The 21,745-nt window shown below is 65.7% G+C and overlaps 1 protein-coding gene across 14 annotated transcripts in view; it reads right to left on the bottom strand.

Annotated features, from left to right (window-relative positions):
- Positions 1–21,745, bottom strand: part of BRSK2 (BR serine/threonine kinase 2) — a 57,565-nt gene that overhangs the window by 16,025 nt on the left and 19,795 nt on the right. For 13 of the 14 annotated variants that reach the window (XR_006820095.1, XR_006820092.1, XR_006820094.1 and 10 more), the window contains exons 2-8: positions 5,456–5,550; positions 4,306–4,391; positions 1,787–1,927; positions 1,100–1,216; positions 549–582; positions 349–417; positions 114–260 (exon numbers count right to left, since the gene is read on the bottom strand). Coding sequence is in view for 10 of the 14 variants with exons in the window: in XM_046017584.1 (XP_045873540.1) it covers positions 114–260; positions 349–417; positions 549–582; positions 1,100–1,216; positions 1,787–1,927; positions 4,306–4,391; positions 5,456–5,550 (689 nt within the window). In the remaining 4 variants the exon portion in view is untranslated. Of the gene's footprint in view, positions 1–113; positions 261–348; positions 418–548; positions 583–1,099; positions 1,217–1,786; positions 1,928–4,301; positions 4,392–5,455; positions 5,551–21,745 lie in introns of those variants that run through there. The other variant, XM_046017591.1, reaches the window with a different exon arrangement.

Genomic DNA, 21,745 nt, shown 5'->3' with positions numbered 1-21,745 from the left:
TGGTCCCCGCGGGCGCCAGGCCTGGCCCCGGGGGGAGACGCCGGACGCCGGGAGGGGACGGGGCCCCGCGCAGGGGGTGGGGGCGGCGGCGGGGGCGCGGGCCGCGCTCGCACCGTGAGGCGCCGGGCGGCGTCCACCTCGATCATGCCGCGCAGCAGACTCTGGCAGTCGGGCGGGATGAAGTGCGGCATGTGGAACACGCCACGCTTCACCTTCTCCAGCAGCTGCCGCAGGTTGTCGTCGTCGAAGGGCAGAGCCCCCTGCGGGCAGGGCACGGCGGTCACCGCGGGAGGCGCGGCGGGGCGGGCGGGGGCGCGGCGGGGCGGGCGGGGGCGCGGCGGGGCTCACCACCAGGAGGGCGAAGAGGATGACGCCGCAGCTCCACACGTCTGCCTTGCGGCCGTCGTACTTCTCCCCCTGCGGGCGGCAGCGGGGGGCGCGGTCAGCGCGGGGCGCGGGGGGCTGCGAGGCTCCGGCGCTGAAGCCCCCTGGACAGACGGTGACGACGCGGGGGACGGGGGGGAGGGGGGGACACGGCGGCTACTCACCCGGATCACCTCCGGGCAGGCGTAGTGGGGGGATCTGCGGGCGAAAGCAGCCGTCAGGCCCGGGGATCGGGACCGCTGTGCTCCCTGGTCCCCCCAGCCCGCCCTCACTCGGGCCGCCCCCCAGGAGGCGCACTCTGCCTGCAGGAGATGCCGGGCAGGAGGCTCAAGGTACGGCCAAGCCCCTCACAACCTAATCCCACTGTGTGCTTCTGGGGGAGACTGAGGCACTGGGGACCGTGGGCTCCGCCACACTCCGGGCGGTCTGCCTTCGGCCCTGGTCGCAGGAGAGGAGCCCCCCGGGAAGCACCGCCCGGCTGAGCGCACACGGAGCACACGGGCAGCCGCTGGGATGGGACCCGCCTCCCAGGGCTGGAGAGCAGACGGGTGCCGGCCCGAAGGGTCACCAGGTGGGGTCCCTCCACGGCATCGCACTTGGCAGCGAAATCTGGGAGTAGAGCCAGAGGCCCTGGAGCTCCAGGCCGTCCCGGCCGGGCAGCCGCGAGCGCGGGCAGCGTGGACAGGGCGGGCGGGGCCTCGCATGGGACGCTCACCCGCAGCTGGTCTCCAGCAGACTGTCGCCAACCTGCAGCGACGCCATGCCGAAGTCGGCGATCCGGATGTTGTTCTTCTCGTCCAGCAGGAGGTTTTCCGGCTTCAGATCCCTGTGGCTGGAAGGCGGCCGGGTTGAGCCCAGCAGTCCCCTCGCGGCAGCCCCTCCCCAGAAGCCCATCTGCACAGCGTGGGGCCAATGGCAGCCCAGCCTGGTGATGTCACAGGCAGCCAATGGGAAGTCGCCCTCCTGGCGGCTGTGGTCTCGGGAACAGAGGAACAGGGACCCTCTGGGGTCACAGCACATGCTCCCGCCCCAGGGCAGGCTTTGCTTTACTCCCTGGGGCCTCCCCACCATAAGTGCTCTGCGCCAAGGCCAACCCGGGACCCCCAATCCAGAGTGACCTGGCCCCAAGACCCCCAAGAAACCTGAGGAGGGGCTCCTGGAGCCTGGGGCAGACACCTAGCAGAAGCTTCCAGGCGCTCCTGGAGGGGACGGTCAACAGAACGCGTGCCGTCTGCTCCAGGGGCAGAGGAGGAGCGCGGGGTGGGGCAGAGGTACCTGGTGGGGGGTTGTCTGATGGGGGGGGCTGGGGGTGGAGGGACCTGGTGGGGGACGAGGGTGTCCCTCGCAGGGAGCGGAGGTGACCTAGCCGGGGCTGGGACGCCGGGCGGGGCCGGGCGCGCACCATATGGAGTGGCTGTGGCAGAAGTCCAGCGCGGAGATGATCTGCCGGAAGAACTTGCGCGCCTCTTTGGGGGTCAGCCTCCCCTTCCTGACAAGGTAGTCGAATAGCTCCCCACCAGACACGTGTTCTAGCACCAGGTACCTGCGGGGCACAGGCGGCCGTCGGGTGCTGCACACGGTCCGACCCGCCCGCCCTGGGCCGCCCAGCCACGGCGGCACCGGCCAGAGGCCGCAGGCCCCGCCCCAGCGCCGCCCCCCACCTCCTGGCAGGCCTGCTTCGGGCCAAGCCGTGGGGGGAGCCCTCTGCTGTGGGGAAACCCAGGCTCAGGGCCACGCCCGGCCCCCTGGCTGAGGGGCCCTGCGGCGGCTGACCCCTGGCCGTGACCGTCCCAGGCCCTCCCAGGCTGACCCAGCTTGGGCTCCCAGAGTGGGGGCCTGATTCAGACACTCGGGCCCTCAGGGAGGCCTGGCCGGTAGTCCGGACCTCTAAATGGGGTGAGCAAGGGGCTGGAACAGGCCAGGGCCGGGGGTCCCCAGGGGTGGCCCTCACACTGGGCCTCGGGCCTCGGAAAACAGACGGGAAAGGTGGGCGTGGCCCAGCTGGCGGGGGGTGGGGGGGACTACCCCCATCTGGGCTCCCGAGAGCCTAGTGGCCTGGACTGGTGCGGGAGCTGGGGGCTGGGCCACCGGAAGGGCTGTGACAGGGGTACGGTGGGCCAGTGGCCTTGAGGCCCGGCACTCCCCTCTGCCACCCCTTTGTGCCGTCCCCTCTGCTGCATCGTGTCACTGGCAGGGGAGGGGACAGGGCATTCCGTGTCCGGCCCGCTGACGGGAGCTGCAGGGTGACGGCGGCTACAGGGAGGGAGGGACGCCGAGGCAGGGGGCACAGCACGGCCCCGAGACGTGTGGATGCGGACACCTGCAGGACCCCGAGGAGGCGCTGGGAAGGGGGCGTCTCCAGAGCGGGTCTTGCAGGAAGGGACGGGTCGGTGGGGGTGGGAGTCAGGGGGCCTGAGTGCCGGGGGCTGGGAAGGCCGGGGGGGCACCAGGTAGGATTCAGGCAGAAGGGGCCATCGTGGGGGCCCCGACTGCCCTCCAGCTGCAGGCTCCCCAGGTGGCCTTGGGCCTGGGGGGTCCTAGGGAGCATGCAGGGCCCCCCGGCACCCAGCCGGGCCACCCGATCCCCTCGTGCTGGGCGTGGTGTCCCTGTCACCAGGCCTTTGCCTGGGCTGCGCCTCCCCTCCCCCCACGGGCTGCTGTACCCTCCCTCGCTTCCTGACCGCCCCCCCCCCCGCCAAGGTGGCCTCCTTGGGGCCAAAGACTCTGCCTGTCTTCCCCCCGCCCCAGGTCAGCCCTCGCGAGGATCTCCACAGTAATGAGACGTGCGTGTCGTGTGTGGAGCTGGCCAACAACGCCTGCCCCCAAATTCATGGACCCACTGGACACTGCAAGGTGGACCCGTCAGGTCCACGGTGGGGGGGTCACGCAGGAGAGTGTCTCAGGGGACAGGGTTCCTCCTGCCCAAGCATCAGGGACCCCAGGACTGGGACCTGCCACCCAGCACCTCACAATTGTACTGACCGGCCGGCTCTTGTCACCCTACCCTCAGACACTGGGGTCCCAGCTGGCACGGTGGGGACCAGAGAGAGAGTCACTTGTCGGAGCGCCCGCGGTTTGGACCGAGGGCCCGTCCTTGATCCGTGTGCCCGAGCCTCCCTGCTGCCCCGGGGCTGCCCTCTGTGGCCAGTTTTGTGCCCCAACCCCCCTGCCCAGGACGGCACAGGCGGGCTGCGGACGGCCACCTGGGACGGCGGGCTCCCAGGCCTCCCCAGGGCTGGGGCTTGGAGCTGAGCCCTCAAGGGTCCCCTCCCCGCTCGAGTTTCCTCACCCAGCGCCCTAGGGCCTGGCCATCACAGGCTGGTCCTCCCGCAGTCACACGAGCCGCATGGACGGGGCTGCGTGCCCCCTTGTGACCCTGGGTTCTGACCCGCCACCCACGCCCAGGCGAGCTCAGGGAGGCCACACAGCTGGTGATCTGGGGCGGGGGGCTCCCCTTTCCCACCAGGCGTGCCTGGGACGTGAGATTTCTGCTGGCCTCTGAGGTCAGCCGCTCTCAGCAGCATGGGAGCCGGACAGCCCGGAGAGCGTGGGGCAGCGGGTCAGGCGAGGGGCCTGGTGGGCCATCGGCCGGCCTGGGGTCTCAGGCCCGTGAAGGAGCAGACGGGGAGCTCAGTGGGAATGGGGAGAGTCCCCAGGAGCCCTGGCAGAGTCTCGGGGCTTGCGGGGTTAGCTCACTGGGGTCAAGGGCCTCCTGCTACTTGACCCTGGCTGCCAGCCTCCGCCTCCAAGAAGCCCTACCCCCTGGGTGGTTCACGTTGATGGCGCTGCCGCGGTCTGGGCCAGGAGCACCGAGCGTGGAAGCCTCCCGAGAACTCCCTGCTCACCGGGGCCCCTCCCCAGGGCGCTGCCTGTGCCCTCCCCGAGGCCCCACCCCGGCTCTCCAGACCCGGCAATACCTACAAATATTTTTTGTTTTCATAAACGTCGTGTAGCTTTAGGACGTGGGGGTGTTCGATGAGCTTCAGGATGGCGATCTCCCGCTCCACCTGCAGGGGAAGAGGTCAGCTGGGGGCAGGCTCGGTGCCCAGCTCCCCGCACCCACCACCACATCCCCTCCTACCCACGGCCCCGGGGCCAGGCTGTGGGGGACACCAGCACCACGCTGCCCTGCCCTCCACGGTCTCTGGCTGGTGGGGAGACAGAGGGCTCGAGCGGACCACGCCCCCTGGATGCCTTGACGGGGTCATGGGAGCAGCAGGAGGCTTGGAGGAGGGCCGGCCTAGCGACAGGGTCCGCACCCCTGTGGACTGGACCATCCCAACCCAGGGCATCCCACGAGGGGGCTGCCTCCCAGGCCCTCCACCCAGGCCCCGCCAGGCCTCCAGCAGAGTGGGACCCAGTTAGATCCCCAGGCCCTGGCCATCGAGCTCTCATCTCTCTGGCTTGGAGTGCTTACGGGCATCTAGAACACTGTCCCCAGCTGAACACGTGAGGCCCCAGTGCTGTCCAAGGCAAGGTCAGGGTCGACCTGCTCCCATCCAAGCAAGCATCACCTCCCCTTGAAACTGCCCCACGCGTGGCTGCCAGGGTTCCCCAGTGGGGCCCACACGAGCCCCTCCCTGCCCTCCGACGAGGTCAGCCTCCACCCCCCAGGCAGCCCATCACTGCCCTCCTGGCACACCGGCCCCACCCGTCCCCTTGGGAGATGTCTGGGGGAGCGCATGAGGCACAGTCCACAAGGCAGGGGCAGGAGTGGACACAGGGAAACCCCCCAGCACGCCCCCTGCCGGCCAGGTCTGACGGCTCCTCCCGCAGGCAAGCAGGCAGCTGGGGGAGCCCCAGGCCCTTCCCGCTGAGCATCCAGAGCCAAAGGGGCCCAGACTCCACCACGTGAGGGGCTCCCGGGACCGGGGAGGGAGGAGGATGGGAAGCGGGACCGGCTGCACCGTCCCGGAACTCCCGTTCTCTCCCCCTGCCCAGAGGCAGGGGCCCCTTCCTGAGTCAAGCTGTGGAAACCGAGGCCCCGGAGGCTGTCCCAGCGGGTGGGCACAGCGCCCGATCGCGCCCCGCAGCACCCAGCGGGCGGCACCCGCCTGGCCCGGCTTCTCACCTTCATCAGCACAGACTCGCTGAGCTTCTCCCGGTTGACGATTTTAATAGCCACCTTCTGGCACGTGACACAGTGAATCCCCAGCTTCACCAGGCCTGCGGGGTAGAGAAGCCCCTGAGACGCCAGCCAGGGCCCCAAGCAGCAGCGCCCTCGCTGCTCTCCGCCCCCCCACACCCCCCACCCGGCCTCTCACTTGGGCTCTGAGCCCTGCCCCGACCCCCATCCGCCCAGAGCGCCTCCTGCTGGACTCCCCCAGCCCCGTCCCCGGCTCACGCTCCTTGATCCCTGCCCAGGACAACGCCGTCCTGCAGTGTCCCTGCCCCACAGCACAGCCCCCACCTCTGGGACCAGCCCTCTGACCTCCTTGAGTCCCCCTTGCTCTGGAGGTCATGACACCCAGAGTCGCCCCACTCCAGGCCTTCAGGCACTGCCCAGCTGTCCCAGTGGGGGAGGCAGGGCGTCTTCGGGCTCAGGGCACCCCCGGCCCCCTTAGGGCCCCGTCCCCCCAGGATGCTCGGCCTCGGCCGCCCGAGCCCCCAACCTCCTTTCAGCCTGCACGTCTCTGGACAGAGGCTCCCCGTGTCTGGCTCGCTGCCGTCTCCAGGACAGCAGGAAGGGCCCAAGGCTGCTCCCCAGACAGCAGCACCCCAGCCTTCCACGCCCACGGCCCCCACCCCTGGCCGCCCCCCGTGGGGCAGAACACAAATTCACTCTTTCTCGTGGCCCCACTTCCAGGGCCTGAGCCCAACACCTGTTGCGGTTCCGACCCAGTCCCAAGCCTCCCCTCGCCGGCCAGGAAAGGCCTCTGGGGCCACCAGCAGCCCCACCCCCACTGCAGCCCAGCACCCTCCAGACCTCGGGGTGCACTGCTCTGTGGCCTGGGGCCTAGGAACCCGCCACGTCTCCATCCCTGAGCCTGGGGCCCCAACCCCGACATCCCCCACGGTGACTCTCATTCCTAGGCAGGCACGTGAAGGCTCTCAGGATGGCTGGACCACCTCCAGCACCTGGGGGCCCAAGGGGAGCCAGGGGACCCCACTCCCCTTGGCATGGCACCCCAACCCTGGGACGCCCTCCCTGTGGACACTGAGGGGCACCGCGCTGTGTCAGCCAGGCTCCATCGAAGTCAGAACCCTGCCCGCACGCCCGCCCCCTGGTTCTGGGGTGACCCGGCCCCCAGCTGTTGCTGCTTTAACCGTGGCCTTGACCTCCTTGTCCTGCTCACCAGCTGCTGGGTTTCTCCGGGGTCGGGGGGTTCTTACCCATCTGCAAGAGCCCCTCGATTTTTATGGGAAACGAATTCCTCGTCACGTGTGCAGAAAACACCTTCCTTTAACAGACCACACGTCCGTAATTTTACGTGGCCTCTGTGTCCTTCCATGGAGCATGGGCACAGCTGTCCTTCCCAGCGTGGCTTCTTGCCCCTGCCCCGTGTTGGGGTGGGGGGGGGCTGCAGGCCAGCCTCTCCGCGTGCATGGGGAGCTTGGCCGAGAGAGGACGCAGGGCTCGCCCAGAGGGCAGGCGGGGCACGTGGGCCCTCATGGGCGATGCCCAGGGGTCGTGTGCACACTCAGGAAGGACAGACGGGCTCCTGGGCTCCGGCAGGGTGTGCCCACTGAGCCCCCCACCCCCGGGTCCCACTCCAGGGAGGCCTGCAGACCGCAGGGCCTCGTGCCAGCTGTCTTTGATCTGGCCCCGAGCCCTGTGATTCCAGGGCAGCGGGAAGAGCACAGAGCGCCCAGCAGGAGGGCGCTGTTGGCATCTGTCTGTAATTCAGGGCTGGAGGCCCAGGACTCCCTGCCCCCAGCCCGGCCCCCCAGACCACAGGCACCAGCCAGAGTTAGAAGCAAAACTCGTGCCTGAAAGGTCCCCGGGACAAGGCTGACGGGACAGGGGGTGCCAGGGAGACAAGCAGCCAAAGCGGCCACCCCACGGGGCCCCCGCACTCAGATATTACTGCCCACGGGGCCCGGGGGCCAGAGCCGGTGGGCAGGGTGCTGCGGGCCGCTGCTCTCCAGGGAGGGCTTGGGAGCTCCCTGCAGGCAGTCCCCACCCTACCTGCCCTGCGGCTCCGACCAGCCCTCATACCCGCCGCATGGCCTGGAAGCCGGGAGGAGGCCCGGCTCTGCGGAGCCCCGCGTGGCTCTGAGAGGTGCGGGGCCAGTCCTGAGTGGAGGCCTCCTGGGGTTCGTCCTTGACCTGCCCCCCTCTCCTTGGCCGTGGCCCTTCAGAAAAAAACCCTGCTGGAGCGCCCTGCGTCCTGGGAGCCCTTTGGTCTGGGCAGGGGTCTGGGCGCAGGGGATGGTGTCGCATCAGGGAGAGCCCCGGTCTGAGTGTCCACCGCATGCCGGGTGTCAATGGCCCTCCGCAGAGAGGAGCCCGAAGCCTGCGGGGTGCAAGGCCCACCGCGCCTGGCCCCACCGCACTCCAGCGGGCCGTGCACTGGGGCCACACGAATGCCACGGCCTCTGCAGGCACCTGGGAACCCCCCCGCCCGAGAGTCCTGCGAAGGGACGCATCAGGGCACCTGCAGCTCCTGCCCGGGGCAGGGGGAGGGGGAGCAAGGGAAGAAGTGACTGTTTTTGCCGTTTCTCACCCAAATCACCGAACGCCTGCATAGGTGGAGACCTGGGAAGGCCGCTGCCCTCGGACTCGGTTACTCTCCAGACGCGCCCCTGCCCCCTCGGGCCCGGCACGGTCCCGCCCCCGGGGAGGCGGAGTTTCTGCCAGCAGGCCCACCTGCTGCTCCCCGCACCCCCAGCGGCCGCAGTCCCTCCCGCCCCCGCCCAGAAGAGGGTGGGAGTTCAGGGAGGGGGTGGGAGTCGGTGTCCCCCGCAGGGCCCGCGAGGGGAGCGGATGGGGACACAGCAGGCCGGCGGGTGTTGAGCTGTGCTTCCCGCAGCAGAGTCCCCGGGGGAGGAGCCTGGTCAGGAAAAGGACGGCCACTGTCCGCGGTGCTGACCGAGCCTGGGCGCCCTCGCAGGGCCCCGCCTGTGTGCTCACATGGCCGCCCCCACGCTGTGTCAGCGGGTCCTTGGACTTAGGGGACTGGGGAGAGCTCCCACTGCAGGTTCTGGGGAGGGAGACGCTTCTGCTGAGCCAGGACGGAGGGGCAGGGCAGTGCGAGGCTCCGTCCACATCTCGGGAGAAAACCGTGTCCAGCCGCTGGTCCTCACAGGGCCATGCCGAGAGTCACTAACACCCGGGCTGGGAGATCGTCCCTCCTCCGTCACGAGCTGCCGCACCTCTGGCACCCTGCGGCCGGCTCCCAAGACCACAAGCATAGCCAAAGGGGACCCATTTTCTGCCTCCATGGCCAGCCTCACTGTGGAGCCCACTTGTGGGCACATAAGGGGGCCGGCTCCAGGGCCCGGCATGCCGGTCTAGCTGGGGGGGGGACGGGCCTGTCACCCCTCCTGTCTGGGCGCTCCCGTTAGGAGGGAGGGAGGTGCACCACACCGGTTGTTGGGAAAATGAGTCAGCAGGTCTGGTGACCCACAGGGCCCACACCACCTCCCCAGGGCTGGGCTGCCCACAGCAGGGCAGCGGGAGAGGGCGGAGAGAGCAGGCAGGGGAGGGACATGGGACTGCAGGTGGGAAAGGGACCCGGAACACCCTCCCCACACTAGCACACAGACTCCTCCCGGGAGCCGCCTGGACCCGTGCTCCGTGCACCCCCCACCCCGCCTCTGCCCTGGACCAGCTCTGGGATCTGAGCTTCCCAGGCTCTGCTCCCAAGGGCCAGCCCGGCAGCCGCACTGGGGTACGCCCCAGACATCGCGGGTGGTCCTGCCCTGGCCACTGGCCCCACATGGACCAGCGCCCCACGCCAAGGCCAGGACCCACATGCTCGGGTCTGGAGGCGGAACCGGAACGGCAAGGCCCGGGCACAGCGTTCCCCACAGGCTGAAGGCCTTGTCTGCCGGACAAGCCTGGCGTGGGCAGCCAGAGACCGTGGGCCAGCGGGCCCAGGGGACTTCCCAGAGAAACGGAACGTCGAGCTGAGCCCAGAGGAGAGACTCAGCGGAGGGCGGGGGGGGGGGGGGGCTGCAGAGGCCCCGCCCCCAGCTCCGGGGAGCAGCCCGCGAGCAGAGGCGGTGAGCACAGGCGCACGTGCAGGACGGTGACCGTCTGCAGGGCTCCCTGCGGCCTCTTCCAGCCACACTGTCACCCGGCTTTTCCGGACTGCAACAGCCTCCCAGGGGACCCCTAGGGACCCACTTCCTGGAAGCCTCCCAGCCACGGGGCCCCTCCCACACGGCACCACGCTGGCCTGTGTGGCCCATGAAATGCGGCGGAAAAACCAACCATCCTTCAGGCTGGGTGGTAGCCACAGCTTGCTTTTGGGGTCCGTTCCCTGAGATCCCTGCTCTGAGGAGCCAGCGGCCTCGTCCTGTGGCCAAGAACCAGGGCCTGCAGCCAGTGCAGCCTGACCTGCCCTGGGAGCCTGGGAGGAGCCCAGGCATGGCCGCCCAGCTCGGCCGCCCATGGATCCTCACCCTCGGGAGCCAGGAGACAATGTCCGCGGCCTCGGGCCACCAGGTTCTGGGGAGACGTTGTTAGGTCGTAGGTGATGAAGACGCTGCCCTCCCACCCCCTGGATCCAGGTGGATGCCCGGGCCCGGCACTTGCTAGGAGCTGAACAAACTCGGGGGCGGCCTCCCGGAGGCAGGGACGGCCGGGCAGTCCGGTGCACCTCGGGCTCAGTGTCCTCACCTCGCCTGTGCAAGTGGGGAAACAGCCTGTCCCCCCAGGCCCTTCTGGACACGCTGGAGCTCTCCCTCGGACTCTGGGACTGGGGAGGGTGAGGGGGCACAGGGGGGCAGGTCTGTTCTCTTTCTCCGCATCCCTGTCTGCTGTGGGCAGCCCCAGAGACCTGCTGGTGGCCTCCCAGGGCGAGAGGCCCCCTGCTAGCCTGTCTCAACCCCCAGCCTGCTGGGCAGCTCCCCACCCTGGGTCTGAGAACAAATGCCCCCGGGCCCCGGGCAGGAAGTGGTGCGCAGGTGGGTGGGGGCAACCAGGTGCATGGATGCTGGTGGGGAGAAGCAGGTGGTACCTGGCCATCCTGCTCCTGCTGGGACACAGTGCCGCCTGGTCCCTGGGGGTGTCTGTCCCCTCTCCCTTCAGCGCTGGGGAAGTTCCTGCCACTGGGCGGCCACCGAGGAAAGGGAACTCCTCACACCCTGTCCCATTTCCCTATCTCTTACCCCGACCCAGAGCCCCTCCACGGTGTGCCTGGGCAGGCAGGGAGTCCCGAGGCTGGGCAGAAGGCCGCCGACAGGGGCAAGGTGCGGGTGCCCCTCACGCCCTCCTGACTGCCCTCTTCACCCCCACAGTCAGCCTCATTCAGGGCTGAGGGCACCCGCGGAGGCTATGGGGGGCGCCTGGGGATGCCACAGTGAGACTTTCAAGAAGAACATCACAGGGGACGTTCCAGGTGACCACCGAGGGCTCCAGGCACCAGCTGAACCACTCCTGAGCCTGAGGGCAGGAAGCTGCGGTGCAAACGGGGACAACGTGGGGAACCCCTGGGGTCCTAACCACACATGGATTGTGTAGGGATGGATGGTGGCCTCAAGGAGACACATCCATATCCTCATGCCTGGACCCCATGAATGTGACCTTATTTTGGGGGGGAAGCCTTTGCAGAAGTAAATTTGTAGATCTCAATGCGAGAATTCTCAGGCTTTCGGGCAGCCCCTAAATCCAGTGACAGGGCTCTTACGAGAGGCACAGAGCAGTGCCGCGTGGACACGAAGGCAAACGTGGGACGGGGCTCTCCAGGGTGGCCAGAACACCCGGGAGCCTGGAACGTGGCCCCTACGACCAAGAGAAAGAGACATCGTCGTTCTGGGGACAAGGTATGGGGCTGCTCTTCACAGTGGCCCCAGGAGCCCGGCACGGGCCTGCGGCACGCACGGCACTGTTTACCTTGGGTTTTCTTTCCTCTCAAACGCGATGCACCTCGGAAGGGCTTTCTGCACCTGCTGCACAACCCCAGCTCAGCACAGTCTCCAGATCCTCACGGTGACGGGAGCTCCTCCCCCCGCGCACACACACTCGGCAAACTGCCCTGCTGCATGCCCCCCTCAAGCCTCTCAACCCAGCAGGACTCCGGGGATTTAAGGACAGGATTTGCCGGTCGGATTCTGCTTCCTCCATAAGCGGCTCTCGCCACTGCCCTGCCTGCACTAGGCACAGCCCTGCAGGGAGGCACCCTATGAGCTGCACTCAGTCGCCTAGGGCCGTGCTAAGGCCCTGGGGTAAGGTGTGCTCTGGGGGATGGTCAGGCCTGGATGTGGCCGCTGGCTCCAGCCAGACCACCGCCCAGAAAGGAGACTTCCAAGGATCCTCCTCTTGAGCCTTGATCCTTACAATGGTCCACTTCCGTTCTCAGAGGAGGAAACAGGCTGGGCCTGCCTGACCCCAGGGCCCATCTCCTGCCACTGCCCAAGGGGTCTGGGTGAAGCCTACCCACACCGAGGACTGGGGACAGCGCCTCCCCAGCTGGTGCAGCCACAAGCCCCACCCCCGGCGTCGCCTCCCAACAGGCTTAGTTAGTGGGCGGTGCTGGGCGAAGACGTGGCATGAACCTAATGGGAATGAGCCCAGGTTCCCAGGGTCCCTCCCCCTGCCGCCGCCCCGTCCTTTCAGCACCATGGACGGGGGTCGGAGCAAGCCTCCGGCGCGGGATCCAAGAAGCGGACTGCTCTGGGCTCCGTGGCAGAGGGGGTGAGGGACACGCAACACAGAGCCAGGGTGCCCTGGGGTGTCTGCACTCCCTGGGCAGCTCGTCCAGCCACAGCCCTGCTCTTTTCTGAGCCTGGAACCGAGGCCTGCACCGCATGCCGGGGGTCGCAGCCCTGTGGTCACCTCTAAACCCAGGATACCAGGGAACACACAGCTCTCGGAACGCCAGCAGCGATCTCAGGAGCTCCCGCCGCAGGGCTCGGGCACCGGGCGCAGGGTGCGGGTAAGGCCTCGGCAGCGACACCGCCTCCTTCCAAAGGGTGGGGAGGGGCAAGCTCCCGTGCCTCTGGGAAGAGCACCCGGCTTGTGGCAACCCGCAGCTGGGGAGAGTTGAGGAGGCCAGGACCCGGCGTGGGCACACGTAGGCTCACGAAATCCCCCAGGAGTGGGGTGGGATGGGGATGGAGCCTGGGGCGTGGCGGCTGCCTGCTCTCCAGTCTCCAGAGGCTCCGAGCCCCACGCTCGGGGAGAACGCAAGGTCCCTCGGCCCCCAGCGGGATGACATCCCTGCGCAGGCCCCACGATTAGTGCCCCGGCCTGGAAGCCCCACCAGGTCTGGGCTGACCCCTCTTCCTAGCAGGCAGGGGGAGGGGTTACTCGTGCTCCCAGAGAAGCTGCTGGGAGAGAGTTCACACGGGCGCGTGTGAAAGATGCCGGCGGGCGGGCGCTGAGCCCCTCCGCCCCAGCTGCCTCCCGCCACAGGACAGGGGACCCGCCCTCACCTGCTGCTTGACCGCCATTCCCACGCGCCTCCCCCTCCTCCCTGAGTGAGGGGCTTGTGGTCAGGTTGGGGAAGGTCAGGGACAGAAGATCCAGTCTTGATCCCTCCCCCTGTGTTTACTCCCTCAGATAAAGGGCCACACCCCCACCCTCCTGCTGGCAGCACCCCCCGCCCCCGCACCCTGAAAGGACATCCAGACGCCAGACTGAGCCCAGGAAGAGGGTTGGGGGCCACCCCCCCCAAGCCCTCAGCACCCCCCTGTCTGCTCTCCAGGGGCTGGTCCAGGGCCGCCCACGCTCACGTCTGGCTTCGAGGGCCGCTCCCGGCAGGCAGAGGGCGGAAGCGGCGCCTGCGGGGCCGGTTTGGTTCCCAGGTTCCAGGAGACCCTCTGCCCGCCCAGTTGCCTCAGGTCCCCAGCCCGGGGCGCCTGGACCCAGGGGTCTCGCTTCAAACGCACCTCCTTGCCAGACGTTGGGCCGCGAGCCCGCCCTCCCCAGCCCTGCACCGCCAGGGGCTCCACGGACTCGCAGACCGGGACAGCGGCCCCTTTGAAGCTGTCCAGACATCAGAGCGCTCTCGTCGCCCGCCGCCCCGCAGCAGCGTCGTCGGGGCGTGCGTTCTTCCCGGGCGCCCACCCGACCTCTTCTCCCGCCTGCGGGCTCCCCGCCCCAGCTCTAGGGAGTGGGGGGTGTGGGGCTGGTCTTGGCTCTCTCAGCCTCCTCCGGGGGCTCAGAGCTCCCCAAACCCCCTCCTCTGTTTGGGGCGGCGGGGAGGCCCGGATCGCATGTCCCGCCCCCAACCTGCGCGGCGCCCGGCCGGTCGCATCCGTCCGCCCGCATCCATCCATCCGTCTGTCCGCCCACGTCCGTCCGCCCGCATCCATCCATCCGTCTGTCCGCCCACGTCCGTCCGCCCGCATCCATCCATCCGTCTGTCCGCCCACGTCCGTCCGCCCGCGTCCGTCCGCCCGCATCCATCCGTCCGCCCGCATCCATCCGTCCGCCCGCATCCATCCGTCCGCCCTCATCCATCCATCCGCCCGTATCCATCCGCCCGCATCCGTCCGCCCGCGTCCGTCCACCCGCATCCATCCGTCCGCCCGCATCCATCCGTCCGCCCGCATCCATCCATCCGCCCGCATCCGTCCGCCCGCATCCGTCCACCCGCATTCATCCGTCCACCCGCATCCATCCATCCGCCCGCATCCGTCCACCCGCATCCATCCGTCCGCCCGCATCCGTCCGCCCGCATCCATCCGCCCGTCCGCCCGTCCGCCCGCATCCGTCCTTCCGCCCCAATGCGTCCGCCCGCCCGCATGCGTCCGCCCGCATCCGCCCGCATCCGTCCGCGCCCCGCTTCTGGGCCGGCCGCGGCTCCCCGCGACACCCCGCACCCCGCACCCCGCCACCACGCGGCCGGTCCCGGGCCGCACCACGCACGCTCTCCCAGGTTGGAAAGGAGGCCTGGATGGGGCACCCGGAGGGGGCGGGGAGGGAGCGCGGGCCCCAGCCGGCTCCTCTCAATATAGACTCCGCCGTGTCCTTCGCCCACAGGCGCGGGGGGCGGCGCGCGTCTCTCGGGAGACAACTGTTCGCGCTCTGAAAAGGAACCTCTCAAATTAAATTAATTAGGGCCTGGAATACTTCACACCCGCCGAAGCCGCTGGGCTGCCTCCGCCGAGCTCCCCGCCCTCCCACCCACAGCACCCAAACACGACGCGGGGGCCTGCCACCCCTCGGCTCCGTGGACCGGAGCCCCTCCCCCTGCTGCCCTTGACCCAGGGGCGAGAGGCCGCGCCCAGAGGCCAGCCCTCCGCCCACGGCTCTCCGCCTTCCCGCCTCCCCACTTCCAGTCCCTTCCCGACAGCGGGGCTCTTCTGCCCAAAAGCCCTGGCAGGTGGAGCAGGAGGGAGGGGCCGGGCCGCGGGCAAGGGCCGCAGAGCCAGGGCACGGGCTTGAAACCGGGTCTGGCGCCCCTCGCGGGGTGGGTGCTTCCGTGGCCCCTTCAGCCTTGAGGGTGTCTTAACACCCTCTCCCGCCTGTGCTAAAGATGGCATGAGAACCCCCAGGTGGCTGCGGCCCTAAGCGTCCTGTCCGTGATCCCTGCCCCTCCCAGAGGCGGCCTGGGCCTGGCCCCGGGGACGGCCCAGTTATGCCAGCAGCCAGGGGTTCTCTGTGCGGGAGACCAGTCTGTGGAGCCAGGCACGCTCTCGCCAAAACCCAAAGTCGGCCTTCAGAGGCTCGGCACGTTTCGGGCAGGAGCCAGCTGAAGATCCGAAGACAACTGCACGTGCCCCTCCTCCAGAAAAGCTCCGCCTTGGTTCTTCGGCCACCTGGAGGGTGTGGCCAGGGACCCCCCACTGGGACCCCAGGGTTAAGACCTTGTTTGCCAGGACCCAGCTGGAGGGTTGAGGTGGGATCACCGCCCTCCTGGGACCAGAGACCCTCTGGCCCCCTATGACCTCCCAAGTTCAGAGCCGAGAAGGGCGGAGACGCTGGGCTGCTGCCGGACAGCACAGACACGTCAAGCCCCCAGACCCGGGCTCAGTGACAAAGGCAGTCCCCACGCCGCCCAGAGGCAGACGTGTGTTCAGGAAGCACCAGAGGCACTTCCTCAGCAAGCCACAACAAGGTGCCATTCAGAAGGTGCTTCCACTGGGGACAGGTGACAAATGAGAGAAGGAAACTGGAGGGAGGAGGATGGGCCCCGAGGGCTTTGCTGGCCCAGGTGCTGGAGGAGGAGGAGGAGCTCGTGCAGTTCTGGGGGAAGGAGGGAGCAGCGCAGCCGCCGGGGCGGGGGGCGCCTTGGGAAGAGGTCCGGGCTGCCAGAGCCCTGCGGTGCGAGAAACCTACGTCCGTTGTGTTTGTCTGCTGGCGCGCCCCTTTCTGGGTTAAGAAATGGTGGTGGAAAGGAGATCTCAAAACACTCCAAAAACAGAAGGCGGGGGCAGGCGACGCGGGACAGGACAAGGATGGGGCCTGCCGGTCGCCAGGGGACCCAAGAGAAGTGCCAGGTGTCAGGGTTAGCCAGGGACCGCAGGGCAGGGCTGCGGAGACAGATGCGCCACTAACTGAGGGTGCAGCTGTGGGGACAACCCAGGTTGGCACCCCCTTCTCCATGCCCAGAACGGGACACAGACTGGGACAAACTGGGACAAAATCCTGTACTGTAGGGGCCACGAGGCTGCCCTGAGCAAGTCCTCCTTCTCCCGGCAGTCTCACTGCCCAGTCCTCGCCCCGCGGGCGCACCCCCAGCAGCCTGACCACACTCGGTGAGCAGGAGTCCCCTCCCAGACAGAGCCGGGCGAGAAAACATCCGTACTCCTCGCGCAAGGAGCCTCCCCGCCCACCCAGGCCCCCTCACGTAGGTGAACAGCCAACTAGATGTTACCAGAGGGAGTCCAAGATGGAGAAACAGAACTGACCTGGGAGAAAGCGGCAGTTAGAAAGGCTTTTACGGATTACTGCGTTGACTCAGATTTAATAAGTTGCTACACCTGTAAAACGAGAAATCTACAAGAAGGATTAGAAAACAAGAAGGAGCTCTAGGAAAGCAATGACAGTAATTGCTGGGAAAAGCAGCAGCTGAAAGAAGGACCACGCCGTGGAAAAATGCCAACGAGTCTGAGCACAGAGACGAGAAGGAACGGTGGACCAGGAGGGGCTGATAACCCAGGACGTTGGCAGCTGGTCAAAGGAAGAAGCTGAGAGTGGACAGCAAGTGTCCCCAAGACCCCAGCCCAGTGGGCACAGACCGTCCCAGGGAAAGGCCGCACTGTCCTGCCCGGCCACGGAGCGCAAGCAGAGCCGTATGTGGGCCCAGCCTTGAGAGTGAGACCGCAGGAGCTTGTTGCGCTGCCTCAGTCCCGCACTGACTCGGCGAGGATTCACAGGCTTCTACGAGTGACAGGCATTCAAAACAGCAGGGAATAAGAGGGAGCAACGTCCACACTGTGGGGTTCACACCCTCCGGATACTTAGCTAGAGCTGACCAGAAACTCCCTGAAGTGACCACTCAGTCCTAACCCAGCCAGAGTCCTGCCCAGATCACTGACCAGCCCTGCCCTAAATGCCTGAGAGGGAAAGTTGAGCCCATTCTGGAAAAGCCCAAAACCCTCCCTACTGCAGTTGAACTGTCTTCTTAAATAGACAGTGTCCAGCATACAATAAAAAGGATGCCACCCATAAAGAAGCAGAAAAGTGTGACCTATTCTCAAGAGAAAAAACAGCCATTAGAAGCAGGCTACAGCTAACCCAAATATTAGAGTTTTCAGAAAAGGATTTTAAGAAAATATTATACATACACATATTTTTTTTTCTCCTCTCTCTCCCTCCTCTTCCCCCATAAATGTATTTTTTAATCACAGTAAAGGACAGACAAAAAGAATTCACCAGATGGGCTTGTAAGCAGACCAGACACAAAAGAAAGGATTCATGAACTCTAAGACAAGGCAACAGAAAGTGCCCAGACTGAAACACAGAAAGCCAAAGAAGGAAAAACCAAGCATAGCAGCACACCAGAGCCTGTGGGACAACTCCAAAAAGTCTCATTGTAACAGGAGTCCCAGGGAAAGAGGAGAGAAAGAAAGCAGAGCAGAAGACATATTTTAAGAGAGAACAGCCATGATTTTCCCCTAAGTGTATTACATAGGTCAGCCCACAGATCCAGGAGGCTCACCAAAGTGCAAGAGGAACAGAAACATGGAGAGCCACGCCAAGGCGCACCCCTGCTACCGCGATACAATGGAAAGAGAGAGAGAAAAATCTGAAAACTGGCCAGAGAAAAGGATGCACAGCACACCCGGGGAGTGCCAGCCATCTGGTCTTCTCACGGCCAAGAGGCAGTGGCTTGGTCACTACCTCAGTGCTGAAAGGAAAGCCCGAAGTCCAGATCCAGCAAAAATAGCCTCAAAAATAAGGTGATATAAAGACATTTGTAAGGATCTCCCCATGGGGTCTCTGGCCCGAGATTCTGAGAACCACATCCCTACAGTAACCCCTCATGAGATTCTAAGCAGAAAGACGTATAGCAAAAATATTAATGAAAAAAAGAGAGTAAAGTAACTTTAAAAGATACACGTTTGACATAAAATAAGACAGGGAAAGAGAAACACGTGTACCAAGATGGGACAAACAGAAAGAGGGCAGACTCAAATCAAACCATATCCGTAGGTACATAAAACATCTACACAAAATGTAAATGATCCAACACTACAGTAATAACAGACTGTTGCGGGGGGTGGGGGAGGAAGCCGGAGAGCTGACCCCATGTTGTTTACAAGACACACACTTTAAATCAAAGGACACACATAGGTTGTAAGCAAAAGGGTGATGAAGTTGGGCCTTGCCAACCCTCAGCACATGGGAAAGGATGGGATCGCCCAGGACGACTGTGGACGGAGAACGGCCGAGCGGACTGCGGGTGCTCCTGGATGAGGAGGAGCCGCCAGGCAGACTGGGGGCACGTGGGGTGGGGAGAGGAAAAGTGTGGAACGTCACCAGTGAGGCGGAGAGAGGAGCACAGAACGTTCGACTGCACCACGTGCTCGTTGAGTAAGGGCTGAGAAGGGACCACTGGTCTGGTACTGGGCAGGTCACTTCAGGAGGGTGCAGGGTCAAGAGATACAAAGATGTGGGTTCAATAAGGATAACACTTTTCAGGAGCTTTAGTGTAAATGGGGGCGATGAAGAAGGCAGGTGAGCCAGACGGGCTTCTTTCCTCCGTCCTCCTGAGGTCAGGAGTTCATGGAGCCAACGTCGCTCAAAGCGCTAGGGGCAAAGGACTGCCCATGGGGGCCCGAGCGCACGGAGGGGGTCCTCTCAGCTGGCGACAGAACCCTGCTCTCCCACGTACCTCCTCCTAGGAAGTCACCTTACAAAGTGAGGTGGCAGATTACGGGGAAGTGATGGATCCCACCCAGAGGGGTTCCTGGGAAAGTCCCCGAAGGTGGATTTTTGAGAGAGAGAGAGAGAGAGAGAGAACCCTAAGCAGACTCCACACCCAGAGCCAAGCCTGACGCAGGCCCAGTCTCACAAGGCTGAGCTCACGACCTGAGCCGGAACCGAGAGTTGGACAGAACTAACTGAGCCGCCCACGCGGCCCTGAAGGCGGCTGTTTCAGAGACACACGGGGTGGTTTGAAGGAGGTCAGGGGACTCGCAGGAGGCCACCAGGCAGACAGAGAACTGGATAAAATGAATGGTCTGTGAGTCCTTCCCTGCCCCATCCCCCATCCTCCTGTTTTCTTTCGCTCTCCTTCTACACACACACACACACACACACACATGCTTAAATGAGCTTATGGTAAATAGTGCAATTTTTAAAAAAAAGGCAACTGGGAACTGCAGAAAAATCAAAGGACTCCAAGAAAGTTGTGACGCACAAGGAATGCGTCACAAATGTAAACATTCGTGGGACATCAGAGAAGAGAATCCACTCAAAGGACTTGGGAAACTCTGGTTTTCCCAAATCCGTAGCAGCCGGGTCTCCCAGCGGACCCGTCAGGCCGGCGCACGGACGCGGCCTCCTTCTAGGGGCTCCCCCCACTCCAGCCCGACGAGGGAGATAACCCGGCCCGCGACCCAGCCCAGTACTGAATGACATTCCCACGTTGACAATTACGGACCCTCCTTGCGACGTCAGTTCTGAGAGTCAAGCTACGGCCCCCAGACAGCACGGAGGGGCTAAAGCACAGCAGGACTGTCATCCGGGGCGCAGGGGACGGGAGGGGAGAGATGCCGCTGCCGCACGGAACCGGGCGGACATGTCGGTCACAAACCCAAACCCAGCCGGGGCGCCGGGGACGAGCCCCACTGCGGAGCATGGGCCACACGGGGGTGCGGGGACTGCTGGGCTTGGCCTCGAGTGCCAGTCAGGATGCAGGGTGAGCCCCCCTCCGGGAGCGCCAAGACTGGGAACGGCTCAGGGAAGTGGCCGTGGGGGCTGAACTTGGGGTGTCGCACAGCTGGACCACTCAGAGCGGAGCCCGCAGCCCGCGACTGGCCCCGGCACGTGCTCGTGACCCCCAGGAGAGGACAAGGGTCGGGAGGAGCCGGTAAGGTGTGCAGCGTGTGCGCAGACTTCGGAGATCCTCCCCCCACCACGCCCACTTCCCTCCGGCGCATCACACTCCCACCGGGGCTGAGAATCACACCAAGTCGGCGCTCCGCGGAGAGGCCGCAGAGGCCGAGCGGACCTCGTGTGACCGGCCACTCAGGCAGCACCTTGGTGCAAAGTAAAGACGAGCCAGCGCTCAGGGTGCATGGGGCTGGCGAGACCAGCGGCGAGCTCTCAGGCCCCCGCAGAAAGCCCGGCAGACACAGGGGATGGTCCCACACTGTGCGGGACACAGTTCTGGGCCACCCCAGGCAGGAAGTGGTCCTCCCAGGAGGACTCCCCGCACCTGTCGTCCGGCCTCCCAGCGGCTCCCTCTCCCCAGCCCCCTGCACCCTGCCCCCCCTGCCGTGTGGAGGGACCCCATGTGCTAGACAGGGCCCCGGGGTTGCCACAGGGGCCGGTAATGAACTCTGTCCGTCTTGTTCTGATGCCGGCCGGCCGCGGACTTCAGAACTCCTGACTTGCACAGGTCTGTCAAAGGGAAGTCACAGAAGTCCTGAGAGCAGCGGCGGCCCCCGGGCCAGGATTCCGGTGCAACAGGGAGGGGCGGCAGGGCGGGTGAGCAGGTTACCCACGTGGCCCCCCAGCCCCGGAGCTGTGCTCCCCTTTGAAACTTGAACCAATGACACCCGGTGAACTGCGGGCATGACTTTCTCGGTAAGTACGAATCTTAGTTCCTACGTGATGTATTTTACTGTGTGAAAATGGAAGTAAATTCTTTTTAAATTGATGATCGTTAGTTGTTTTAAAACTAAAGCCCAGGGGGCACCTGGGGGGCTCAGTGGGTTGAGCCTCTGCCTTCGGCTCAGGTCATGATCTCAGGGTCCTGGGATGGAGCCCGGCAACCAGCTCTCTGCTCAGTGGGGAGCCTGCTTCCCCCTTCCCCTCTGCCTGCCTCTCTGCCTACTTGTGATCTCTCTCCCTCTGTCAAATAAAATCTTTAAAAAAAAAATTGTTTAAAAAAAAAAAAAAAGAACTAAAGCCCAGATCAAGAGAAAGCAGTCGTCACTGATTAGCGCTCGGTAGTCACCAATCTGCTGTGTAAAGGACCGCCCAGGCGGCCCACTCTGGGCATCAGGGTTTGATAAAGGTGCCGGTCCTGGGGAGGGGCCCGTTCTCCAAGGGGGTGCAGCGGGGTTGGGGCCGGCTCCCCGCGCGTCCCCACAGGCATCCAGACACAGCCGTGGTGGGCAACCCCACTCCTGTGCCAGGCTTTGCGGATGAGCCTAGACCCCAGGGGTGGCCCCAGTCCCATGCCCTGCACCGCTGACTGGGGCTGCCGTTGGCCTTGGTCCTTGCCACTCCAAGGGCCACATCCTTCGCACCGCGGGCAGCCCAGCCGGCGCCGGCAGCCAGCATGCCCGGCAGAGCATCCCTGCCCTTTCCCAGGAGGGTCAAAGCCACCGCCGAGTCCACTGGCCCTGACCACCACTGTCACTAAGGACGGCGCGCGTCGCTGGTACAGTGAGGGTGGGTGGCCGCTCGTCCCTCCAACTGTGGGGCTGAGCTCAGGACCCCTTCTCCAGGCTCCCATAAGCTCTGGGATACATGGGGTCAGGGGACAGCACCGATGCAACCACGTCCGAAGTCCCCAGGTCAGGGCTCAGCCTCAGCTCCACGAGCCCAGGCGCTGCAGGTCCACTCCCCTCCTGCCCCGGGGGGGATTCGGGGACCCCGAGTGCAGGGTGCGGCCGAACCCACAGC

This window comes from Meles meles, chromosome 8 (genome assembly GCF_922984935.1).
Source record: "Meles meles chromosome 8, mMelMel3.1 paternal haplotype, whole genome shotgun sequence".
Taxonomy (NCBI): Eukaryota; Metazoa; Chordata; class Mammalia; order Carnivora; family Mustelidae; genus Meles; species Meles meles.
The sequence above is the reverse complement of the archived record's forward strand: the minus strand, read 5'-3'. Positions and strand labels throughout refer to the sequence as shown.